Source organism: Acanthopagrus latus, chromosome 18, assembly GCF_904848185.1.
Source record: "Acanthopagrus latus isolate v.2019 chromosome 18, fAcaLat1.1, whole genome shotgun sequence".
Taxonomy (NCBI): Eukaryota; Metazoa; Chordata; class Actinopteri; order Spariformes; family Sparidae; genus Acanthopagrus; species Acanthopagrus latus.
The window spans coordinates 24,731,332-24,757,751 of NC_051056.1; the positions used below are offsets into that span (position 1 = coordinate 24,731,332).

General features: G+C 44.2%; 2 protein-coding genes across 10 annotated transcripts in view; one reads left to right on the forward strand and one right to left on the reverse strand.

Annotated features, from left to right (window-relative positions):
* The window catches only part of zic6 (zic family member 6), a 115,456-nt gene extending 98,165 nt beyond the window's left edge, over positions 1-17,291 (reverse strand). For 6 of the 9 annotated variants that reach the window (XR_005071174.1, XR_005071171.1, XR_005071173.1 and 3 more), the window contains exons 1-2: positions 16,963-17,291; positions 15,159-15,238 (exon numbers count right to left, since the gene is read on the reverse strand). The gene's annotated coding sequence lies outside the window, so the exon portion shown is untranslated. Of the gene's footprint in view, positions 1-15,158; positions 15,239-15,491; positions 15,560-16,559; positions 16,662-16,962 lie in introns of those variants that run through there. The other 3 variants (XM_037077400.1, XM_037077399.1, XM_037077401.1) reach the window with 3 other exon arrangements.
* A 5,006-nt stretch (positions 17,292-22,297) lies between these two features.
* Positions 22,298-25,302, forward strand: gpr101 (G protein-coupled receptor 101). Its single transcript, XM_037077312.1, has 2 exons — positions 22,298-22,670; positions 22,822-25,302. Exon 2 carries the CDS (start codon positions 23,179-23,181, stop codon positions 24,520-24,522), a length of 1,344 nt encoding a protein of 447 aa, XP_036933207.1. The 5' UTR covers positions 22,298-22,670; positions 22,822-23,178; the 3' UTR covers positions 24,523-25,302.
* Positions 25,303-26,420: the final 1,118 nt, after the last annotated feature.

Below are 26,420 nucleotides of genomic sequence, written 5' to 3' on the forward strand. Positions count from 1 at the left end.
TCACAGGCCCCTGTGATAGATGACCATCAGCGTGCCCAATACTGCACAATATTTCAATTTCCTGCCCTGGAAGAAGAATTTAAAGGGTTGAGTGAAGTTCAGAGGCACAGTGTGGTGCCAGCAGCTCACGAGCAGCCCCCCCAACCCCAGCCTCATGCCGAAGACCCCGAGATCCAAACAGCGAGCCGAGAACATTCCAGAAACCAGGTCCTCTCTGTGTCAACAAAACAACCCCTGCCGCCATCGTCTTGCCTGACAGACAGCAGCGCCGAGGACACTGACAGGAAACTCAACAGCCTCTGAGAGTGCAACATTACAAAGACAAGAGGTTGTTTTATTCAGAAGTGTGGTTCTGTCTGCAGGGCCGAGCCGGTGTGCCTGGTTGTGGACTGGTGGGGTTCTCACTGCTGATACAGCTTTTCATTGCAGATACAGTTCTACATGAAAAGGTATCACGGGCTACACACAACCTTTTATTCGGCCATTACTGGTGTTGTCACATCTGAATTAGCTGAATCAACAGACCAGAATTTGTATTTGCTGAGCATAAAAAAAATCATTCTTAACCTTAAATAACAACCAATCTTAACTCCAAATCCTCTTTATTCATCTTTCTGTGCTTTTAACCACATTTCATGGTCGGCTTTCACCTAACAAATCATGACAAACTATAATATGTTGAACTTTTTTCTGCTGTAACACGTACTTTACATATACAGTAGCAATATTCTGAGATAAAAAATACTCATACTGTACTACAAACACAAGCACAATGAAGACATGTTCGACTTTGTTATGTGGATTTCTTCTGTTATACGTCACGGTGATCTAAACAAACAGGATTATGTAGATTGTATGAATGTAAGCAAGGAAGGCAGATATCCAGCATGTGTAGGAGCCTTTGCACAAGTATACATGCCCGTGTGTAATGTAGTATTTTGTGATAGGAAGATGCTCTCATGTGGCTCCGCTCTAAACGTCTGTGATTGGTTGGATTAGTCAGAGGAGTGTGGAGACGAGAGGAGGAGGAGACGCTGCGAGGCAGGCAGTGCGACCTAGTGGTGGAAGAGGGGTGTGTGTGGTGCAGAGGGGAGTGCACCACAGTTCAGGGATACACTCACAAACACACACTTTGCATCGCGCTCATAGACACACAAACCTACGCGCTTTGTTAATTCGCTGGTGAGTCATTTATCTCCTTGAAACACATGCTGCTAACCTCTAACCCATGTATTTGATCTAATGTCCTCAATACCCAATATAGTGTTCCAGGTTTAAAAATAATGGATAATTCCCCACAACCCACCCACACACATGACTTAACGCTCTCTAAACAGGTTTGTACGCATTTGTTATGTCAGCCCACCCTCCCGGCCCCTCCACCTTGCACCCCCCTCCCGCTCCCCACTTCCGTCCTCCCACAGCCAAACCAACCAAATGGCACTGATGGCAACTTCAAAGTCACGGGCTCTCTGACTACCCAAACTTCAAACAGGAACGTCCCTTTGCCTACTGCTATGGAATATTAGGGATGTGCAACCAGACCAGCTGACTGAGAAGTGATGTCTACCACTTTCCAGGCGACTAACTGAGACTTAGCCAGGCTGCTTTTTGGAGATGTTCGGCCTAGGATCACAATTTATCCCCTGACCCCCCCACCCCCCAAAATTGACAGATTACCCCACCCTTCCAGATGTGTTTTTTGCAGAGATTGAGGGGACAGCAGGAGGAGCTTTGATTAAGAGGGGGCTGGGTAAAATCGGATGGGTGGAGCTGGTCACCAATTTGGGGAGAAAAAAGGAGTACAGCACGGACAAGCGAAGTCCGAAAAGCAGGGTTTAGCGGGGGCCCAGCGCTACCAGAGCCACGGCCCATTTTTCCTTGAAGGGGATTAATAATGAATTACGGCACTCCCACCCCCCTTCTAAAAAGATATTCATGCATGCTAATGCATCCATTATTTATAGTGTGCATAGAGGCTGGCTAGTGGTGGCCACATGCAAGTGGGAGGGATGGAAGGATGAAGCGATAGGTGGGGGTCTCTTCCCCCCGACTGAAGCTTCGGGGCTCTGGAAGCAACATCCGCCCATTGTGGCTGGGCTGGAGCTGGGTGGGGATGGGATGGGGACTGGATATGGACAAGTAGGAGGAGGTGGGGGGATGAGGGGTCCTCGCTGCCAGACAGGCAGCTCGTGCATTGAGAGAGGGCCGCCAAGTGTTGTGGGGGGAGGGGTGGATTAAACAAATAAATACATGATAAGAAATAATCATGCCAGGGAGGGAGGGCGCGATGGAGACAAAGAGGCTAAGAAGGACAAGGCGGGGAGGTTAGCTAAGTCAGACAGGATTTACTGTCTGGACGACCCATCCTTGACCAAAAATCAGCATGGAAGTAATGACAACTTTTCTGGATGTACTCTTGATTTGACTGTTGGTTCGTACTGATGATACTCATGCAGTGGAGCTTACCAGCGCTTTTTTGTCAGGATATCAGGAGCTGAAATAAACTGGAGACATCTGATTGAGCCCTTCTTGTAATTTTAATGGCAGGTCTAGCGTGTTATATTAAGGCAGCAGTGGGTGAGGATTTAATCAGGCATTACAGGAATTGAAGCAGCGGAAGAAAAAGTTGAAATGAAGAAATGTGAAAATGGGGAAAATGTGTGAGGGCGAGAGATAGAGGAAGAGCGAGATGAGGCTATGTTCTTTTCATGTGCGCAGCATGCCAGGTATGTGGTGAGGCGGTGAAGAAAGGCGCAGGGCGAGTAGAGTGATAAGATAAAGCTAAAGCACGAGCCAGATGAGCTTTCTACCTGACTGATCCCCATATTAGCATAGATACAGCCATCAGCATGGCAGGGAACCGTTGTTGTAGAGGTGACAGTAGGGCCACAACACCCCAACTCATCTCCATAGATATCACTGGGGCCATGCAGCTAAATCATACATCAGGCTTATCTAAGATACGTCTGTAGTGCATGACATTCTGCCAGCAAGCTGCCAACTTAAGTTTTGGTAATCCTTGTAAGCGATTCATTCCTAATACTGCTTTAGTTGTCCCAAAAAACGCAGAAACGAAGCACTACTTTAAATTTCAGTGCTGTCAGGGTGATTGTTTTTTAGTGGTTGCACCGTCTGCATGATGGTTGCTTCCACAAACTGCATGACTTAAGAGATAATCCTTGAGAGGCTACTTAGAGTTCAATGTTTATGTCCTTGCTTCTTGCGCGCATCAACACACATCTGTTCGAGATGTGGTCATATCTGGGGTAAGAGGTTATCAGTGTGGCTTTGCAAAACCTGTCTCAATAGGATTGCCCCCCCTGATTTTAAAGTGTCGGCATGGCATTATATCCATGACAGGAAAATCCCCTAGCATGATGGTGTTATGAATGGTTGTACTGTAAATGCATCAGACATTGTGACATGAACTGCATGATTCAGGAACAATGCAGGTAACCGCCAGACATCCACGAATGGCAGACATGCAACATGTTTCTCAACAAGTAGCACCGGAGGCAAGACCTCCCAGAAATGACAATCTGCATTGTGCAAACATTGCAACCTTTGTTCCCCCAACAAACACAAGGTGAGGCACTTAAGTGCTTTTTTTTAATACCAAAACCTCAACCACACACAGGAAAATCCATAAACATTGGAATGATGTCAAAACAACACTGTGAGGTTTGACGGTTTTAATTTTCCACTGCTCAAAGTAAAAAAAATGGCTCCTGCAACATTTCCTGCACCCCTGGTGATTTTTATGACAAATACAACAGCAGCTTAATTATACATGCGACCACCGCCGTAAAAGCAGAACCATTAACTACCATCTTGTTAACACAGAAGACCTGCCTTGAAAGTGCCACAGTCGCATTTTAAAATCCTTTCACTCAGCGGCTGTCTGTTGTGGCAGATTGGCACCGTTTAGAGGAAATATAAAACATGAACGTGGCAGTGTGTACACGCCTCGTACATGTGTACCTGGTTTGAATGAACAGGATAGTGACCACAGTAGGTAACCTCTTGATACACTGGCTGAATATGATTAAAGAATACAAGTTAGTGAAAGACAATGTAGACCAATACCGACACCACTAACATCAGGCTTTTGTCTTCAGTAGAAAAGGGGTCACCTGCATTCATTTCAAGGTCAAATGACTGCAGTAGCCATGGTTGTTTATCGGGTTCGGCTCCGATCAGCTGTGATGTGCATTTTTCACCCCTTGATTCTGAAACAGGTGTCAATGCCAAAGTCCCTGACACACCAGGCTGATAACTTACAACTGATCTGTACATGAGAAGAGAAAAAGAAATGGAAAGCCCCTAAAACCTGACGCTGTAGTGTCTATGACTTATTTTTCTCCTCTGCCTCTTCGCCAGTGCCATTTGCAACTTTTTATCAGACATATTCTCAATTAAAAGCAGCTATATTTGTGAGGGTGGTGTCAAAAAATGCTGTTTAATCATACAAACAGTTTGTACCACAGCAGAGAGGTACTTCCTTTCATGCAGGCGCTGAAAGCACAGGCGGCTTATTGGCCGCCAGCTGTAGTCTTTGCAGTGTGTTCAAGTGCAGCTTTTTGGCCAAGACACAGTAGATGTGAGGCAACAGTTGGCCTTGGACGCAGCTAGCTCTTTGAAGTCTGTTTGGTGTGTCAGGGCCTTCAGGACGTTACCATCCATCTCTGTTCAAGCAGTGCTTGAACATCGTTCAGTCAGCATTGAGCTTGAATAAGAGACTGAAGTAAAATATATTTTTATTCAAGTAACCTCTGTTGTCACTGGCCTGATAATTCCAACTTTTTGTGGGTTTACACAGGTCTAAAATGCCTGCATATATGACTTAATTTTGTGTAAAAATTGGTACGACATGTCTGAAGAGAAGAAACAAGCACAAAGATATTCTGACTGACTTTGAGTTCATCCTACAGCTGTGTGGATGCCGGAAGAAAGGTGGCTTCTGGTGTCCCTGACCTGCCCGTGTGTGTCCAAGGGGAAAGCTTTGGAGTCTCCAAACAAGAGTGAACTTCCAACCTCCTCCTGTAGAGGCTTTGGTTAGGTTTCAAAGGCTTCCTGGTTTTACGTTACTGGCCAAACACGCCCCAGCTGTACACAAAGTGGTCACTCTCAATGAGACCGTATGGAGGGCAAGGGAGATCAGACACCCCGTGACGTAACCAAACATCCTAGTTAAAAGCAAAGCGAACAGAGGGGGATGCCATTGATGTTATTGCCTGCCCAAACAGGTCAACGTTCACCCATGGCAAGTGTGATATTACAGAGAGTAATATCATACTGGAGAGCACCGGGTCAAGCCCAGAGGCCTCTACAAAGAGAATTCAAAGTTTGGCACTGTCATGAAGTCGAGCGGTCATCTGAATATTTCATACTCTGTTCTTTAATCTACCTTCCATATGGATTTCATAGAATGTGTCAATCTCTTGTGAGTGATAGAATATAAAACCCACAAAACAACCCCCTTAAGGCAATCCCATCAAGCAGCATTCACTAAGAGATGTATGGCCCTATGTTAAGCAAATGGGCAGAGAAATGGTGACCCACTGAATCTATTATTTCTCCTCCTGCGTCCATTGTTTTAAACCCTGCCTTATGTGCCCGATGTGCCTTTTAAAGACATGTTAAGAGAAAAGAGCTCTCTGCCTTGGAATGAGCTAACTTAATTATCATAGCAACTGGCAGTGCTCTTTAACATGTCAATAGTACTTGGCCTGCATGCATAATTTTGCTGTGTTATTGTGGTGGCCTCTGCGTTTCTCACTGACAAAAACCCAAACCACAGGCACGGGGGCCTATTGTCATGGGCGCATCCATCTGGATCAAGGCCATTAGAGGATATTTGCACTTCCTCTGTGGCTCCTGGCTCTTTTTGACATGCAGCAGAAGGAGCAGGCATCACCCACCAGTGCAGGGCCAATTGAGGTGCAGATTGACCAGAGGGACAGTGAAGGAGGGCAGCCAGCAGGGCAGCGCTCCTGTCAAACCCAGTGATGGACACCCACGTGGGGGCTGGTAGTTGGCCTGCGGTTTCTGAGGTCCTATGGCAATTGATGGGACATGACGAGGCAGGCGCCCCGGTTTCAGTCTTTTGTCCCCGGGGATGTTGGAGGGTGTATCAGAATGTCAGAGGGTCTTGGCTACAGCACACTTCTGGTGTCAACTGCCTACGATATACAACTGGCCCTTGCATGCCCACACAAGAAAAAAGGTACTATAGTAGCTGTGTGCCTTTGAAAAGAAATATAACAGGTAATTTTCTTTTTTTTTTCTGTCCAACATTGACACATGAATAAAACATGAACGTATGGAACCTATATGCTGCGAACACAGATTCTGAGCGCAAACAATGATAACACGAATGCATAAACGACGTCCTTTGAAGCGATGCGAACATGCTGATAAGACGTGCAGATAGGCCTGATGTGGTTAACACCACAGCATTTACAGGGACCTTGAATGTCCCTTCATGTGCATATGCATGTGTGTGTGTGTGTGTGTGTGTGTGTGCGTGTGTGTGTGTGTGCACGCACAGGTGATGGGAAACAGCATAAAGCATAAACCCCTACACGAATATGGAAAAACGTCTCTAAGAGACACATCAAATAGAACCAATTCAGCTCTAACACACAAACACCTTAGCTGTCAATCCATATCTCCCCACATGTAACTTATACGCTTGTTGCTGCACACGCGGCCGCTCTGGGCTGTGTTGGAATGCTGACAGCACAGAGATATGAATCTTGATTTGATTAAGAGTCAGAGCTGAGGGTCTAAGTGCCGGAGCCAATGTCAATTCGGGCGGGCAGGCGGGCGGACAGGGGGACTGTAGCGAAGGAGGTGAGGCGGAGGGGAAGGGGCAGAGTGTGATGGCAAGGGGGGTTACCTGTGGCCCTGGCTCCAACTGGGAGTAATTTGGAACAGACTGCTCCCAATGTGTTCATTAGGTTGTGATTGGGCTGAGCGCAGGTGGGGAGGGCCTGCCCTGCCTGACGCTGAATAGTCCTGATTGTGCCCAGCATAAAACGCCATCTGTTTCAATGAGGGAATGAGGGAGAGAGAGAGAGAGAGAGACAGGCGAGAGGAGGGAGGAGGGAGCTACCGGTGAAAAGTCATGTTTTATGATGTCTGGACAATCTTGTGTACTAACAAGGGCACAAAAATGGAAAGGGACAAGAAGTGCAGCGATATTTGTAACCCTCTTGCTTGTCTTAAATTAACACCGAGTTGAAATAAATTTGAAAAAAAAAAACAAAAAACAACTCGATGCTAAAAAAGCCCATAAAGTAAATGAAAGACTGGCTGTGAAGATTATTGCCATATAACAAAACTCACACCAACGCAAATAGGCCAAATGCAACTTATTCTATTCGAGAGGTAAAATGGCGTCCACTTCCAGTTTAAATGGCAGGTTTCAGTCTAGCTGTGGCCTGCCGCTGTGAGCAGACGGCTGAAGAGACAAGGGGATTGGAGATGGGGCAGCGGAGTTTATTTATGGGCCGCCTGCTTCAAAGCCGGGATGTTTTTGGTTAATCCTGCACTCATACCAAAAGCAGACATACAAATGTTAATCTAGGTGTTTACACTCACATTTACAGCGTCTGCTCTGCCATAGACACAACATTACCCCAAAAATCACATTCATAGGTCTCATGCCGGCAGAAACACAGAAGACAAAAATATCTTTTTACTCAGTCAGCCTCTCTTTCTGTGTCTTTTTTTTTTTTTCTCTCTCTCTCTCTCTCTCTCTCTCTCTCTCGCTGTACGGCCCTGGGAAGAAAAAGAAGAGAGCCGAAGAGAAGAAGGCCACTGTTTGCTGCTCGACTTTTGAAGCGTCTTTATCGGGCTTGGCAGCGTGGTCCTGCGTGTCCAAGCCTCGTCGTGCTTTTCATCCTTTGTGCTGTCCAAGGTGTGTCCAATGCACTGGGGCTTTGTGTGGGGAGGGAGACGACACATCACATTCTGTCTTCTGTCCCGAGCTGGGGGGATGGGGGGATTGGGGTTGGAGGGTGTTTGGGGGGGGGACAACAGAGGGGGGACAAAAAGCAAACTTATAGAGAGCCACGGCTCTTCAAAGCCGCGATGCACAAAGGCTTATAAAGCGTTACTTCATGTAGAGTTGTGCCAGATGTAATTGCGGGGTTCCTGGAGATAGAGAATCACATGCAATGCTTAGCCCCGCCCCTGACACCATGAAAGGGCTATGAAGCTTCAACTGCAAAAGGGGGGGGGGGTGAGCGGAAAAGTTTGCTCCACTTTGATGCACAATAAACAAGTGAGTAAATAAGTTATCTTAAAGGTCCTGTTACAAATTCACCACTTGATGCCTCGGAATGGGTAATTTCATGCACGGAGCTTGATGGATGCAGGCGGACTGGTTGTCCTCATTAGAAATCAGAAAGGGTGGAAATCGCACCAAGCGACAAGTGATTCCCCTCCCCTTTTCAGCTTCATGGTATGGGCTCTTTCAAGTCTGAACACAGCTTTCCACAGAAAATTATGTTGATTTATTGTTAATAAGCCCAGAGGTTGGCAGTACGTGCACGGTGCATTGCAAGTATAGGCAGGCTGTAGTTTTCCTGATCAACCTGACTAGTCCTCATCTGTTTCCTGTGGCCTCCTGCTGAGATGGTACGGGTGTCAAGTGTGCATCGTTAAATATGTTCCAGGGCACAAACGCTGCCACTGTCAGGTACAATTGCACAGCCTGCTCCCTGTTCGAGGCGTGTGCGCAGGTGGGTATGTGCATGTGTGTGTTTATCTTACTGACAGTGAATGGTGATGGGTGTGGAGGAAAGGGTGGTGCCATCACTTTAGGCCTGCAGATGGGGTTCCCACAGGAGGGACACGCCCCGGTGTTTTCCGAGACAGAGACGAGGGCAAACATGGCGGCAGATCCATCTTTGCATTTTAAGGGTTCAGCAGATACTTCTATAGTCGGAGAACAGTAAGTTCTTGTTGTCTCTTCATGTATCAGGTCCAAAGGCCTCCTGCTAGGACGGTGGAAAACTACAGCGTCTGTATCCGCAAGGTCAAGGCTTAGATGTCTTTCACTCTTTCACAAAGATTTTCTTTAGCAGGCTTCATTCTTAATGTAACAGAGGAAACTAAGTCATGTAGAGCTTCATCAAGGTGACATAGTGTGAGCACAATAATAGCATAAAAATGCACCTCAGTGGCTCTCATCTTTGGAGGACAAGTTTAGTCGGGGACATGTGTTTGTTTTACAGACTTCCTTCCCCCCACTATGGATCAGAACCTAAGTTTACTTTATATCTCTGCTGCAGTAAAAGGGCCTATGTTTGTTCTATATTAGCAGAATTACAATGGCGGTCCGTGGCGGAGTGAAATCTTGCCCGTGATTAGAGTGGAAATGAAGGATCTTGTGTATATCCAAGTGATATTAAATGGCACCTGGCAGAGCAGGGGCGCTAAAGCCTCACCCGCGTCTCCTTTGCATATCAATAAGTACGCTCTCCTGTGAAATGGAATAATTCAACCGTGCGTGTATTGGACGACAGGAACGATTTTTGATGTAGGAGCCGCAACTTGCATGTAAAGCAGCGCAGATCAAATGTATAAATAATCATCAAAAAAGAAACTAATTTAAAAATAGAGCTGGAGGAGAGCATCCAAACACGTTGCCACCCCTTGTTTTTATAATGATGGCAATTAGCGCCGCTCGTAGCGGATAATACAGGGAAACACATAACAACATGTGCAATAGATACACCAATAACACCACTATAGAGTGGACATACGTGTGCGTAAGTGTACAACAACTGGTACTGTAACCTACGTCTACATGAAACTTTTGGATTAGCTATAAGCCGGCCTGTATCTCTCCACATGTACGCACCGATCTCAGGTCACAGAACAAAGCACAAGGGCCAGCGAGCAGGTGTCAGGGGTCACAGCATCCCAAGGGTATCCTCAGTCTTATCCCAAAAACCTCTAACATTTTTCAAAGCCCTCCTGCAGCCCAGGCCCTCATCAGCAAGTGCCCCCAATGGCCCCGTGCACATAAGCACTGCCCCTCGCTCCTCTCTGGTGGGTGAACGTGGAACCTGAGTGCATCACCTGGAGCCCCTAGTACGCGGCGAACAGACCCGGTCTGTCCAGAACCAGCCTGAGACCCGGTAGGGGGGGCAGTAATGATGCTGAGGGGGCAGAAACACATACAGGGGGCAGATTTCATTTTCTCCGTATCTCACAAAGGCTTTTTCGCACATTCCTGCTGGACTCAAAGATGAGCAAGAGAAGGTTTCACCCCATGAGAGATAATTACTCATAACCCTCATGGCCCTGTTAGCTTGGGTTCATATAAACATTCACTCAAATTTCAGATGCCCCATCGCCTCATGTTTACCCGAGCGGAGCCACAATAAAACATTTTCGGTTTGCTTGAAATGAGAAAAGAAACATCCAACTTTTCACAATAGACTGTGACACAAAAATGAGCAAAATTTCAACCACAGTCAGCTTCGAGGACAAGGACGTCGAAGGACGATCATTTAAAGAACAGGAACACCACTCGTACTAATCCTGCATTAATTTGATATCTCTCTGAAAGTGTCCATTGGGCCTTGATAAAGTGATGTGGTTAAAGCCATTGATGCAGCAAATCTAAACCCCCATCCCCTTGTCTGCCCAATCAACCATCAATAAAATCTCTCCTCTTCACTGTTGCAGACAACCTCAGCAGTGGCCCAGGCCCTACCTTACATAGGGGGGAAAGAGACACCGCGTCCCAGTAAGAGGCAGAGAAAAATTAAGGTGTTCTATCTCTCAGCAGATTATACTTTATCCGAGATGAAGGGTTGAAAAGAACGAGTGCAGTTCAGTCAAACTAGCTAAACGGGTGAGAATTAAGATGTTGTAGCGTGGGATGAGGCAGTTATGCATACATAACATGTTGAGGCTGGGACCCCCTACTGGGGAGAGGCACGACAAAGCCTCTCAAACAGCAATACCTCTGGGACAGCTAATGATTAATTAGCTTGTGTCATTAAGTGAGGCAAATGTCACCCGAGCTTCCTGGGGAAGCTGTCACACCATGTGTAGGCTACTCACAAGTTTCCCCCTCAGGTGTTGGTGAAGGGTGGGGGGGGGTGGTGCGCTGTTACTAAGCAAATCCTGACATCTAGTGGTTAGAAAACGCAACTGTGTCAATCCCTCGCTGCCATGATTAAAGCATAGACAGTCCTGAGAACTTTTTTCCCTTTTCTTGAGCATAGTGCCTAAATGATGCAGAAAAAATAAGTAACTTGCACATTTATGTAACATTTCTTACAATAAGCCTTCATTGAAGAGGTTATCCAGATTCAGCTTTGGGATTACTCCCTGATCTCTGATCCCCGATCACTAAATTGGGTGAGGTGACCTCTGACCTTTAAGTGTCATTCACCTCATTGACCATGGCACTGACGTCAAAATTAAAGAGGCAATGCTTCCTCACACCCACGTTTCTCATAAGTTGTGTGCTGGCACATGGGTACATGCGGCGAGAGGTGTTTTTGTTTTTTTTTATAACTGCAAAATCTGGCGTCAGGCAAACATGTCAGACATATTAAAGTTTGTTAAAAAAAAAAAACTGAATAAATTAGGAAAAATCTCACACATAAGAGCAGAAACTTTAAATTTTCTTACCAAAGGATCCAAGATGTGAGCCGGGACCTCCGACTTTAGTGCAGTTTCCAGACGAGAGACACCTCCGAGACAGTAGTCGGACCCAAGTTAATTTAATTGCCGTCTGCTCCATCAGCTGCCACTTTCACTGCACACATGCTCACACTCAAACCTCTGTCTCTCCCTCCCTCTCAGACCATTTAGTCTGAGTCTTATGAAGGTCAGCACTGAATCCTGGCCTGCTATAAGACCAGACCAAGAAGAAGTGAGAAGGCCCCTTCTCTTCACCAGGGAGTGGCAGCACAACGTGGAGAGGCTTAACACACTCTCAAACGCACACACATACGTCTGTGTTTATTCACGTCCGCGAGTGCACGAGCACACACACACACACACACACACGCACGCACACACTCACACACAATCTGCTTCACCCAACACATAGACATACGCATACAAAAGCACACCTGTCAGGGCCTTTCCACTGTGTGAGCAAGAGCAAAGAAGTCTGGCCCCCCCTCTGTCTCTCTGTATGTGGTATCCCATGTCTGTTATATTAAAGCAAATCCATTCAGTTCCCACTTTCTCATCTGAAATAATGGCATGAGCAATTTTCACATTTAGGCAAGCAAGGACACATGCAGTCTCTCTCTCTGTGTGTGTCTCTCTCTCTCTCTCCCTCTGCTTAATGAATGGGATCGGATCCGGGCCCCTGTGGCTCTGCTCTAATCTGCCTTTGAAGATTTCTACAATTTTCCCGATTAAAAAAGATAAACCCGAACGTCCTCACACGGCCGTATTCTTCAGCAAAACACACCAGCGAGTAAGACATCTACTCATATCTGCTTATACATTTACTCATATCTACAAGTGTGCGCGGTTTCTGCGTTATTTACCTCAGCCGAAAGGGCCCCGGGGCCTTTGCCAGGAGCCTCCCCGATTGTGCCAGCCCACTGGTGTGTGACGTCCATTTGAAGGGGGGAATCTGTCCAATAGAACGATTGAATTAAAGTGCACTTTGGTCCGGAGTGCTCTCTCTTTGCCACTTTGCACCATAACATGTCTTGTCCTAAAATAATTAGATTGAGGCCTTGGGTGGTGGAGTGGCCGGATCCTCAATGGTCAAAAGAAGGAATGGTCGGGCTTTGAATGGAAGCCTCCCATCTTAAAAAAACACTTTATTTCTTTACACTTGAGGTTTGTTGTCTTTTGTGACTATTATCCCCATTCGCCATTTGCTTTCATGCAGCTGTGGCCCTCTTAAAAAAAGTCTTTGTGCCAGCACCATGAATACAGGGAATGTGTCCATGGCAGGTAGCCCTTATTGCAAGTTAATCTCCTGAAAGAGCCTCATACAAGTACTTTTAAATTCTCCCCGAGCCACAGAGGGCTCATCATCAATCGAGCACTTCTCCCCTTTGTACGGCTGATGAGTGTGGTGCCCGGCCGGTGACAATGGCTGCCAAGTGTGGCAAAGTAATCACCTTCTGGGGAAAACACTAGTAATTACTTCTAAACTGTTTGGGCTTCGGAGACAACTGCTATTGTGCAATAAAATGAAAGGCTCCCTTTAGAGAGCGGCGCTGTGATGGTTGCTCTCAATCTCTTTGTCATCTGTTTGTTTACAGAGAGATTTCTCTTTGCGGCTGCCCACTGCAACGCCGCTCGAGCACATATGTGTTTTTATGTACGTGTGTTTCAGTTTCTATACGTCCCCGTGCCTGACACATTTCTATACCTGTATTTTTGACCAGAGAAAGCACAAATCGGCACCCATCATGTATATTGTAAAAGACGCTTTGCACTGTACGTGCTACAATTTTTAGAGGAACCTCTGAATGAAGCTGCACGAACATAATGTCCCCTCCGTTACATAAGAGCGCGTTAATTCAGCTCATTCCGGCATTCAGAGACTTGTATTCATCCTCCATTGGGCTCTGAATAAGAAAGAAGAATAAAGAAGAATGTCTTTTTATTTCCACTTAGTTTTTCTCAGTCCTCCATTTTGTTGTCCTTGACTTGGAAATTTGATGTGCTACCCATTTGTGTGTGTTTTTTTTTCTCCTCATATTCTAGTTTTTTGCTCAGATCTCATTTAACTCATTTTGGGCGGGAGCACTGTTGGAGAAAATAAAAAACAAAAAACAGACAAAGTACGCTGAATTCTTGAACAGCCTTCAAAATGACACCTTGCAAAATACACGCTGCAGTTGAATAGATGTTTATCTCCCTCCAACTGGATAAATTATCAGAATGTTATATTGTATTATTGTCACTGGGTTCCTGCACCTTTTTCAAAGGCTCTAATCCGAGAACCATTCAAGCTTTTTCACGACTACATGCATTTTCATCACATCAATTCTGAAAACTAAGTCTGTGAAAGCATTCTCCATCAGGGTTGAGAAATTCAAGGAAAACATGAGAAAGTTTCATGTTTCAAATGTGTCACCTTTCTGAACGTAGACTTGCCACCTTTATAACCTGGCTGAGCAAGAAGTAATTCAGTTACAACTGGAGGCTTTCAAGCACTTTATCCAAAAACACTCCAAGCACTTTTCAATCCTTCAAAACACCACATTAAAATGAAAGCATACGCATCTCAGAAAAGAGAAGAGGATGCTTACTCACTTGCTCCGAGTTTTAAAGAACTACACTGGCAATTTTAAGTCGAAAATCACCTTAATGCTGACTTAGAACTGCTACAGCTAAGAATGTATTGTGTCAACTAGAGAGATTTACCTGAACAGGTTCAGAGCAGTTTGTCAGAGCAGCCAAAACTACCAGAACATTTATGGACTTTGGTTCACGTAGTTCAGGTTTGGGTTTGCTGACTCGCACTACAAACTAAAAGACATACGAGATACACAGCACACGATTCAATCCCGCTTCTGTCCTCCTTATTTTCTACCATCAATTCAACACGTTGAGAAATATATTGTTATATACGGCCGCACTGTGACAATGTTGAGCTTTGTTGTAATGCCATCGTTTTCCTCTCCGCCTCTCGGGTATGAGCACTGATCTTCAGTGACATTTTCAACGTGGCCAGCGTCTGTGTTGACTTTAATGTAACTTGTTGACCTTTTTTCTGTGCGCCTCCTTAAAGAGTGCTTCACAGACAGAATGATTTGATTTGTCGCTAATCAAGGCCTCTGCGTATTGCATCAGAAAGGAAAATTGTTTAAATTGCTGTGACGCGGAGACTTTAATCTTTGTGATCTCTAAAAAAAAAAACGTTCCTATGACAACAAGAAAGGAGCTCTAATTTCACAAGACTTTAATTTTTCCCTCCTATCTCTTTAATATCAAATATCAAACACTTGTTCCCTTCAAACGCGACACCATATCTGCATGCTCTGTTAAGTGTGTGCGTTTGTGAGATACAGAGATGATCAATTAATACAGACAAGAAATGGCATTTTTCAAAACGATCTCAGGTCTCAGGAAAAAAAAAAAAAACGGCTTTCGTTCCACCGCTGAAGGCAGATTTACACGACACCATCTTCACTTACCTCAGCTCCCCCTGACGCTCATCTCGTTGGTTTGACACGGCCATGTAAGTCCTGACTGGAGAGGCACGGTGCACTTCATGCTATCAGAAAGTAAAGAAGAATCAAACCCATCAGTAAGTGTTTTAATTTTGGTCCCGGTGGGTTTAGGAGCAACACAAACATCTCTTCATTGCATCTTCATCTGCAGTAAAGCAAGAGTGACACAAGCCATCTGCTGATACCACCACGAATTCAAATTCTGTGTTCAGAATGTAGTATATAGTGTGTGTATGAGTGACTTGCAAGTATATTTACACATAACATACTGTCAATAATCACTGGGATAATAATTACCATTTAGGTAATGTTTGCTCTCATTTTGATCGTTGTGTTGTTTTTCATGTTGTGCCATACGTTTCTTCTTCACGACATGGAAACAAGCTGACAGGAAGCACGACTAACCGCAAACTGAAAATGTTTGTGTTCAAAGAAAGAGCATTTAGCAGATGTAAGACACAGATGTTTTTCTAGACAGTGAGAAATAGCCAAGGTCGTCCATGAATCCTTCACAAAACAGGCCAGTAGTTAGGAGGCCCTGACATATTGCTATATGTCAGGGCCTCCTAACTGTTGGCCTGTTTTGTGAATTTGCTGCTCCCTAGTGGCCAAAATAATCAAAAATGCAAACATTCAATACCATTAACATGCTGGCAAACAATCAAATGAGGCTTCAGGATTGATCGGCAACTGAGAGTACAATGAATGGTGAAAATCTAGAGGGACAACAGGCCATATGTCACACTAAAACAACATACTTTAAAACCTATTAGCTTCCGTTAGACACTAATGTTAGCATTCGAGTACTTTGTAGCCACTGCTACTCTTTAATATTCAGACTTCAGACTTCAGACTCATTTTATTGTCATTTCTTCACCAAGGAATGGATTCATTCAACGCTGGATTCATCCAAAAGGTAATGTTAGCAAAGAAAGGGTTGAATGCTAACTTTAGCTTATGAGTATAAAATATGTTGTTTTACCTTGAAAAATGGATGTTCCTCCAGATTTACACTGTGCATCATCCCAGATGAGGACACAGATACTTTTATATGCAGCGGGCCATTTTAAGGCAGTAGGAAATGGCCAGTTGTTTGCTATATATATATATATATATATATATATATATATATATATATATATATATATATATATATATATATATATATAATTTATAATATTTTTAAAAGGCAATATGTTGAGCTATGTATGTAACAGCTTGTTTTTCAAAGTTGTTCCTCTTATAGTGGCCAGAAATTACACAATGCAAACATTTAACATCCCTAAAATGTTGGGAAACGATATACCTTATGGTTAGCATCATCATCTCTTTGGAGTAATGTTTTTAAGTTTAATGTTTACTCACATTATAGCTCTGCTTCTTCTGCTGACATAGCTTGCTAGGTGCTAGTTTTTTTGTGTTTCCTGGGTGTTTCAGGGTTGTTTTGGTGCTGGGCAAGTAAGCTAGCTAAACAGTGTTAGCAAAGAAAGAAAAAGCAACTCAGCCAGCATGCTACAGACATAGATGTGTTTTTAAGGAGCAAGTCAATTTAAGGCAGTCAAGTGTCTGCTAACATATCAGATAAACCATTTCTATGAGGCAAAATGACTTTTTATGTAGTTCTTCAGCTCCTTAGTCACAACCAACAATTCAAAATGGCTAACATGCTAGCAAGCAACTGCCACTACTTTCACATCAAGCTACACAGAGAAACATTAGCTTTCATTCCTATTCCTATTCATTCCTAAATAGTTGAACATTTACTCACCTTTGGGCTCTGTTATGGCGTCTGTCACCTCCAGGTAAGAATATTATCTGGCTTCAGCTTGCTAGTTCCTGTCTTTAACATGCACTCAGAGCTTTGCCTGCCTGTTGGTGCTGCAGTATCAAATGGTAGGAAGAGCATTTTGATACCAGCTAAATAGAGAGGGTGCTGACTCAAACAGGAGCAGACAGATGTGATGAAACAAAGAACAGATATTTATCTTTTTTCACAGTAGCCCGGAGCAGATAGACAGGTAATTGTTTGACTGCAATATATTTATAAGGTCATATGTAAGAGTTGTATATCAGTTACTGTGCTTTGTAACTTTTCTGCTCTCTCATGGCCATAAATCATCAAGTAAAACAAAAAATCAAAAATGGCTAACATGCTAGCAGACAATCCCCTCTACTTTCACATTTAGCAGATGCAGTTAGTTCATTTTATGGACATGTGAAACCAAAACAAAACGAATGAAGCATAATAAAATGAAAAGCATGTTACAAAACCCAAAAAAGAAGTAGGAGGAAGTATCCACTTATTTAATCCTCTCTCCTCTCCACAACTCAGAAATGAATCATAATCTATTTACTTCTTTCCCTGAACCTGCATGGACCTTCGTAAATCCCCATCTGACTATATACAATTTGATATACTATATGACACCCATATATGCGTGTATACATATGTGTTGAACATGTAGATTTGCGTATATCTTTTAGATCCATTTCAACAACAAGCTGCTCTAAAATTACATCAATCTCTTGATAAAAGACGATCAGTTATCAGTTTTTCAGGTCAAGATTTCCTGTTAAGGCAGCACTTTGTAGTTCAAAGAAGAAATGCAATACTTAGAATTGTTATATTTACAATATTAATGAGGTAATACCGCACACAAACACTTTTTTTCCATAACTGAACAAACAAGCTGTTCTCGGAGGAGAAGAGGGTCCCCAGAACACTGTTTGAAGCTGGAGAGGTGGCGGGGTCCGCCAAATGCAAACAAAGTAAAAATGGTGTGAAACTGTGTTTTCCTTTAATGTCAGTTGGCTTATTCAGCCATGAAAACAAAGAGTTTGTTTATTTAGTTTGTTTAGAATTAAACATTTGGTCAGTGAAGATCTTTCCCTTTGTCTCCAAATCTACATAGTGCACCTTTAAATTCTGAAGAGGTACAGGTAGAAGCTGAGAGAAATCCAAAAATATCGCTTTTGATTTTGCTTTTTTTATCCATGTTAGGAAGAGGAAACTTTATCCCTGCAAAGCTCATGTACAAGTGGATGAGGGATGTGATTAGATATGTGACATAAAATGGATTGTTTTGTCTTTTCTCTTCTATACGTTGATAAAACTAATAATACGAGATTTCTGCATTATTATTTATTTGGCAGAACAGTAGCTGTAGTTACAGTCATGCCTGAATGCACCAGTTGTGAGCGTGTAAAGCTGCTCCCTCCTGCCCGCCATGTGTTTGACACTGTTGGCCCATAGGTGTCAGTGAGTGACAGTGAATGAGCGAGCGGCTGCCTGACAAGGCTTCAGACAGAGAGGTGAACACCTGAGGCCGCCGTGAGCGTTCACACTGTCTTAACTGGTCTAATAATCCCAGGAGGCGGCGGGCCCGTGGGTCTCCCTTTGAACCGCAGTCCATTCAACGCGAGAACAGAGGAAACATCTCCCCACCCCTCTGCACCAGCATTTCATTTGCAATCTAAATCTAAAACACAGGGTGCTCGAGAGTCACATCAAAGGGCTTTTTGATAGCTGGGATGGAGCAAAGACTTGAAATAAAATGACTAATTACGAGCGTTGATTAGTGGGCCATGTAAGCTACAGACTAATTGGATTGCACAATGTAGGACTGCTTTTGTTTTCTTTGCATCTTAATTAGGTCCCCTTTTTTTTCCTTTTTTTTTTTTTTTTTGCTCAAGAGGCCGAGGCGGTGAAGCGATTTCTGTGTTTCCAGCAATAAAATGTGTTGAGTTAGACAAACGTGTGTATTCTGCATGCAGGTTGTAGTTGTTAGATGAAAACTGAGGTATCCGCATACAGGTACTGACGACACTGAGGGTGAGTGCTGCTCGTGTTGATTGAAGGTCCATGCGAATACATTTCAGCTGGGGTACAATGAGGGGCTATTTATCTATTCAGCCTCTGTTACAGTTAGAGTGACTCAGGATCTATTGAGTACTGAAGCCTGAATGAGTCCTGGAACACATGCAGTTCATTTCCTTTTCACGTGAGTTCAAAATAATTGCTTTTTTTGGCGAATAAGTACCTCTTCAAATGTCATGGCATTGATCTAGCAAGTCCAGTACAGATCGGACAAAGGTGCAAATATGAATTTAAGATCAAATGAGAATTATTTTACAGTATTTGGGGGTTATTTTAACTCTACAAGTCAGGTAAAGTGTTGCGTAACTGTCTGTTCATGAAGAATAAGCACTGGGACTGAAAGTGCCAAAGAAGCTACAAAATGAACATTCAAGTGCTGCTGTTTTGTCAAACGCTGCTTTCAAAGTCAAGAATGATTTCCGAGTAGTCGTTTTGATGCTCTAGAGGGAAGAAATATGGACGAATGAGGAGCCCCCGAACTACATCTGCCGGTGAAGATGGTGTGGCGCGATCAAAGGCTCAAGAACAGTAACTGGATCTTGAAGTCAGATTGTTCTACCAGCTGAATCCTGGTGCTCTGAAAGGAGCGTCTCGTTTGTATTGTAGTTCTTAAGTTTTTTTGTTGTCATTGTGCTTCGAGTTGTTGGTTTTCTTGCACACACTTGTCACCTCTCCATTGTTTTATTATTGATTGGTTTTTTTTTTTTTGGGGGGGGGGATAAAGTAAGTGGTGTGTGTTGCCTTTGACTCAAAAAAGATGAAGACGATGTCACTTTGCACCAGAAAGGAAGAAGGTCGTCAAGAAGGCAATGAAATGTGTCTTCTCCCTCTCAGTTACTCATACACACAGTCGTTCAATCACAGGGTTGCTGCCACTGCAGTGTCCCGGAGCAGTTTTTTTAGGTTTTAGTGCCTTGCTAAATGGCACTTGAGAAAGATTGTGGGCTCTGTAGATGGGACACCAGCCTCTCTGTGGTCACCAGCTCACACCAGGACTATCTAACCAGCAACAGTTTGGTAACTGACCGGCCTCTGTCACCTCTCTGCTTCCACAAATTTTAAAAGCGTGCGTCAAAGTGCAGTGAAGTGAAGGTGAGGAGGTTTAGTACGGAGCTGTGGTTGGTACCTTTGTGACACGGTGTGAACAGAACCACTGGCAGATCAGTGTGACAGACACTAAGGAGTTGGTCTTGGATCTGAGGAGGGCTAAAAAGGCACCGGTGACCCTTGTTTCCATCCAGGGGGATATTTAAAGTACTTGGCAGCGTACAGACAACACACCGGACTGGACTAAGAGCACTGTGGCCCTCTACAAGAAGGCTGAGGTCCTTTACCATCTGATGGACAATGCTGAGGACGCTTCATGAGTCGGTGGTGGCCGCTGCTCTTCTGTGTGCTGTTGTGTTCGAGGGCCGCAGGTTGAGGATAGCAGACGACAACAAACTCGACAGTAATCCCTGAAAGGAGGATATTGTCCAAGTTATGCGTCATGTTGTACAGTGTCTCCATGATGAGCTGGTTCTTTCAGCACGTTCAGCGCGAGACTCATTCACAACAGAAAGTCACAGGAAGTGATTCCTGCCTGAGTCAATAGACTGGCCCCTAAACTTGTTACACTCTGTTAACAGCTACAACATCAACATTCATATATATTTCTAATAATGTAACTATTATGTGCAATGTTGTACTGTTATTTGTCTCCTTCTTCTTCTTTTCTTGTCTTTACTGTAGTTATAGTACCAGGCATATACCTCACAGCTCTATTTCTGAAATGTAAATACATATGTAATCGTCACATGCAGTATAGTTAATTGTTATTTTATATGTTATTAGTTGTATATTTTAACTTTTATCATTGTCCTCTCTGTTTATATTTTATTCAGATCTCTCTGTATTGTGATATTTTCAGAAGGAGGAGCAACTGTAAGGTACCAGTTTCTCCTCTGGGGTCAATAAAGTATTTCTGATTTTGATTCTGAAGAGGCAGTCTGTGCGAAAAAAGAAAAGTGATGTTTAGAGTTAAAAAGCTCACAGAAATAAACTGGGAAGCATTAGAAAAACAGCCAAACTAACTTAAAGGGGCACTTTGTACTTTTGGAGAAGGAGTTCAAACGGTGAAGTTTAGCATTTACAATATTATGAGGTAAGGAAATATTTATATTCTTCCATAACTGAATGAACCGGCTGCTCTCAGAGGAAAAGAAGGTGCCAAGAACTCTGTGTGGAGCTAGAAAGGTGGCAGGGTCCGCCACATATAAACAAACTGAAAACAGTATGTTGTCATTTAAGTTCAATAACAACACAAACTCAGAAATATGTGTCTTCCCCCCCGACTACACAACAATGAGTAAAGGCCAGGGTGAGCCAAACGTTGCTCGATCATCACAGTCACACAAACATAATGAACACAACGTGTTCTGAGAGGGCGTGATGATCACACACCTGTTCATCTCTGTGTCTGACTGAGCAGCTGATCCACTCCAACAACAAAAAACACAAAAACCACAAACCTGTTCCAGCGGCGTAACCCTGCGAACAAACTGTAACAGGCTGGTGTTGTTTCCAGAACCTCGTTGTTGGATGAACTGAGAACACTGGGCCGGGTTATTAAGAATGGAAGGAGACAGAAACGCACTGTTGAAAAGGGATTAATGAAAAAACAAAAAAAAGCTTCTCACAATCACAGTAACAGCCACCTGATTGAATCACTTGTTGTTACTAAGGAGACTGGATGACATGGCCAAATGGAAAATCATTTATTTATTTATTTATTTATTTATTTATTTATTTATTTATTTATTTATTGTGTGGAGCAAAAAGACTAAATTCTTATCAATTAATTTCTATAATGAGCCATACATTAAAAGGACTGTGGTTGCATGTTTGCCAGAACAATGAAATGATATTAATTTAGCCTGTTTTTTTTGTTTGTTTTTTTTTTAAATATTATTATTACTATTATTTATTCATATATCAAATAAAGAAAAATAAATGGGGGATAGTGTTCTCTACCTTGTGACTGTGTTATTGATTATGTACAGACTATAGAAGTGTGAGACGGGATCGTGAGACGCGCATCTCACAGCAACAGGAGGTGGAAAGCGGATGGGAGGAGGGGGCTGCTGGCTGCTGGCTGCTGGCTGGCTGCTGGTTGGAGGGGGGTCGGTGACAAGCTCCAGCGGTGGGAGAGATTTCAGCTCAGGTGTCCTCGCTGTTCCCGTTTTTTTTTTAAAAAAAAAAGGGGGGGGGGGGGATGTGTTTTATTATTCATTATCATCATCGTTCCTGACACATCGTGAGATGATGAGACCCGACCGTAAGTAGCCTAAGGATGAATCAAAGCTGATGATAAATACTTGATCTGTCATGAAATCCCACCACCACCCCCGAGGAAAAAAAAAAAGGAGCATCGAGAGGAGAGATATGCTCGTCTGGATGAGAGACCCCCGCTGGGTGAAGACACGCAGCGTATGTTAGCTGAGCCGTGAACGCTCGCTGCCATTGACTGGAGCCGAGGAGGAGGAGGCTGCGATGGGAGCGAGGCGAGCAGGAGAGCGAGCATCCTCCAGCCACAGCATCGCACCACTGACCGATTCGAGGTATTAGACATCGTTTTATAAGATTCAGCAACCCCCGCGATTATTTTTGACTGTTTGGACAATTCCCAGTCGATGCTTGAGCGGTTGGCATTTATATCATTCCATTTTCCTTTTTTTTTTTTTTTTTTTTTTTTTTCTCCTCATCCTGCAGATGTGAGCTGCGGGGTGGAATGAGGGGCCTGCCTGTGTGTGTGTGTGTGTGTGTGTGTTTAGGTGGGTTGAGACGTTCAGGGATTCATCGCTGATCACAATGAACGCCGGGTCGGTGTTGATGGTCTCCAAACGTTACAGGGCTTTTACAGGACTGGTGCTCACGCGTGGATTGGATGATGTGTGAGATGCAACGTTGAATTGTTGCACATGAATAAGGGCGGACCGGCTACAGCAGCTCACTGTTGTGACATCCTGAGAAGCGAAGCAGAACCCGAGCCGGTTGTCTCGACCGATGGAGATGGGACTGACCTGACTCTGACTCTGCAAACTCACCGCCCCTGCTGTTGGACGAGCGATGGCGAGCTCTCAGGCTCCAGGTATGACCACGAATCTCACAGATGTTCCCTGGGAGCGAGGTCTCTACGGTCAGGACCCGGCCTGGTCCTCGGCTGTGAACAGCGTGGTGAAGATGGTGCTCATATCGCTCATCGTGTGCGTGTCTTTGTTTGGGAACGTGGTGGTTCTGCTGGTGTTCCAGAGGAAACCTCAGCTCCTCCACGTGGCCAACCGCTTCGTCCTCAACCTCCTCCTGGCAGATCTGCTCCAGACCATACTGGTCATGCCTTTCGCCATCGCAGCCACCGTGCCGGGTGTGTGGCCCCTGGACGCCCGGCTGTGCCAGGCTCTGGTGGTGCTCATGCACCTCTTCGCGTTCGCTGGAGTCAACACCATCATAGTTGTGTCTGTGGATCGCTACCTGGCCATCATCCACCCTCTGTCCTATCCCACCCGCATGACCCCTCACCTGGGCACCAACCTGATCATCTGCACCTGGGTGCTCAGTTTCCTTCAGAGCACCCCTCCCCTCTACGGCTGGGGGGCCATCGACTTTGACCACCATCACAACGTGTGCTCGGTGGTGTGGTCCTCCAGCCTGTCCTACTCTGCCGTGGTGTCCACCTTCTCCTTCTGGCTGCCTGTGCTCATCATGCTCGGATGTTACTGGATGGTGTTCAGAGCAGCTCGGAGGCAGAACGCGCTCGTGCACCCCATACAGACGCAGTCCTACTCCCAGCCCTGCCCGCAGGACTTCCAGGGCCCGAGCAGTCCGCAGCGGCAACCCCCACCGCAGCCCCAACAGGTCAGTTCACCTGACGGTCCCTACTCAGCCAGAGGGTTCCCCGTTCGAGTCAGGCACAGACGCTTCCACTACCACTGCAAGGCAGCTCGTGTAGTATTCGTGATTATGGCGTCATACATCCTCAGCATGGGGCCTTACAGCATACTGAATACTATATCAATGAGTGCCAGGGCAGCTGTACCCCCCTGGCTGTCCTCCCTTGCCCTGGTGCTCTTCTTTTTGCAGTGTTGCCTCCACCCGTACATTTACGGCTACATGCACCGCAGTGTGAGGAAAGAGTTCCTCGCTCTGCTCTGTGGGATGTTCTGCAAGCAGGGCCGTCCCAGCCAGAGCTCTGCCGTGGAGAGCTGCTTCACAACCACGGAGGGCCGGTTCGGCGCTCACTCTCACCTGCCCAGCCTGACCGCTCGGGTGTTCCCTCTGCGGACCTGGGAGGAGTGCACGACATCCTCCTCTCCCACCTGCGAGAGGAAGTCGAGGGACAGCCGCAAAGACACCACCTCAACCAGCGTCAGCTCTGAGCGCGAGCTCACGGTCCACAGCAAACGAAGCACATAAACTGCCTTGAGGATTCATCGGATGGACCGTATTTGCTCTCGTCACACAATGTGTTCACACATAAGCTGATATGCCTTCTTAACAACAGGGTTCTTCATTCTGAAGTTTCTGGCATTAGGAATAGTTGTATCACCTACTTGATCACCAACGTAATGATCTTTTACTTTTTTGTCGCTGACAGATCTCTTTGAAGAATAACTTAACACGCATAACATTCTAGCTGTGTGAAAGAAATCCTGAACATCGACTATTTCTTTACTTGGTCAGATCACAAGAAACACTTTTTTTTAGGCGTTTATATGTAATATCAGTTTTAAGAGTCACCAAGTGTCTGATTAGTCAGACTGTGTGCTTATGTGTCGGCTTTACAAACCACCATGACTGTTTTAAATGTACACAACTGTTGTCTCGGCTACTATTACATAACATCTGCATTTAAATCAACCCAGTTTTTAAAGAGATTAGAATAAAGGAAGAACCAGGAACAGCTTTTTACATCTTTCCTCACTACTACACATCTTTAGAAATGATATTGGATTGGATTGAAGTCACTGATGTTCTGATCACTTTGCGCTATAGGCCACCGATGTCTCTGATAAGGTATTGATGTGCACAAATATCTCCTTTAAACATTTTCTTGTTGTATTCTCTGTGATCCTGCCTGAGGGGCACAGGATGTTCTGTCCTTGTGTTAGCGCAGGCAAGCATCTAATGAACTCAGGGTATGCTCGTGGTAAAATGTGATGCCTGCTCTTTAAATCTAGTGGAGCGAGTATATATATATATATATATATATATATATATATATATATATATATATATATATGTGTGTGTGTGTGTTTGCGTCCCTGTTGCTGTTAACTGTTCTTAGTCTCAAAAGCGCCTTTTGAGTAAACGAGTAGAATTGTGATTATGGCCACATTGTCTTAGCCTCTTTGTTTCCTTGAAGTCGACCAAGGAAAGGTAGAAATGTTGCATCTTATTGTGTACCAATGTTTATCTGGACTCAGTATTTGCTGCCTTTGTAATGTCAGCTTTGAGGAAGCACAGTATTTTTGTTGGTAGACAACAATGCAGTGCGTAGAGAGCAGGGTATGATAAAAAAAAAAAAAAAACTAAAAAAAAAGAAAGGAAGATAGATTTTAAAAAAAACTCCAGTGGACTCTTTGCACCGGTTATTTAACGTAGGCTGCATGCCGCAAGATCTTATGTAACTAATGTCTTCTAGTCCACAGAATACGTGTAGATTTGTAAAGATACCTCCCGAAACAGTATTTGTAATAGAAAAAGCTTGTCTGTTTAAAGCCACGGTGCGGCTGAGTTCTTATGTAAGTGTTTTATGCTTGCGGTGACTCATCTCAGAGAACGGCAGCCCATTTATGATGTGATGCCAAAGGATGTCATAGGTGCATCGCAGCGTTCTGTGCATTATTTGAAAAGCGTGTCTCGTCCCACTTCCTGTCATGTTTTTGTAGCGATTTGGAAAAGAAAAAAAAAAAATCCAGCAGTATAAACCATGGTGCTCCAAATGTGTTGTTATTATTATTATTATTATTATTATTATTATTATTATTATTATTATTATTATTATTATTATTATTATTATTATTTATGAGACTGTGGTAGTTTTTCCTGGAAACAATTCACAACTAATCGGACCTGCTTGACCTGATGTGGATTTGAGCTTCGGTTTATTCAAAAGGTCACTGGAGAAATCCCTACAACAGTATTATGAATGACAATCAAACTTGTAGAGTGAGTTTGTCAGGGTGTTGCTCTGTTCAGGACAAAGAGTCACTGCAAAGTGTGTAAAGAACTGTATCGTCACATAGAAGACAGTAATGTTTTTAAGTGCTTTAAAATGACATATTTTTGTGATTTCTATTGTGCTTTTGTAT

Excerpts from the sequence above, each read along its gene's own strand:
- gpr101 (XM_037077312.1), top strand. The coding sequence starts at position 23,179 with ATGGCGAGCTCTCAGGCTCCAGGTATGACCACGAATCTCACAGATGTT.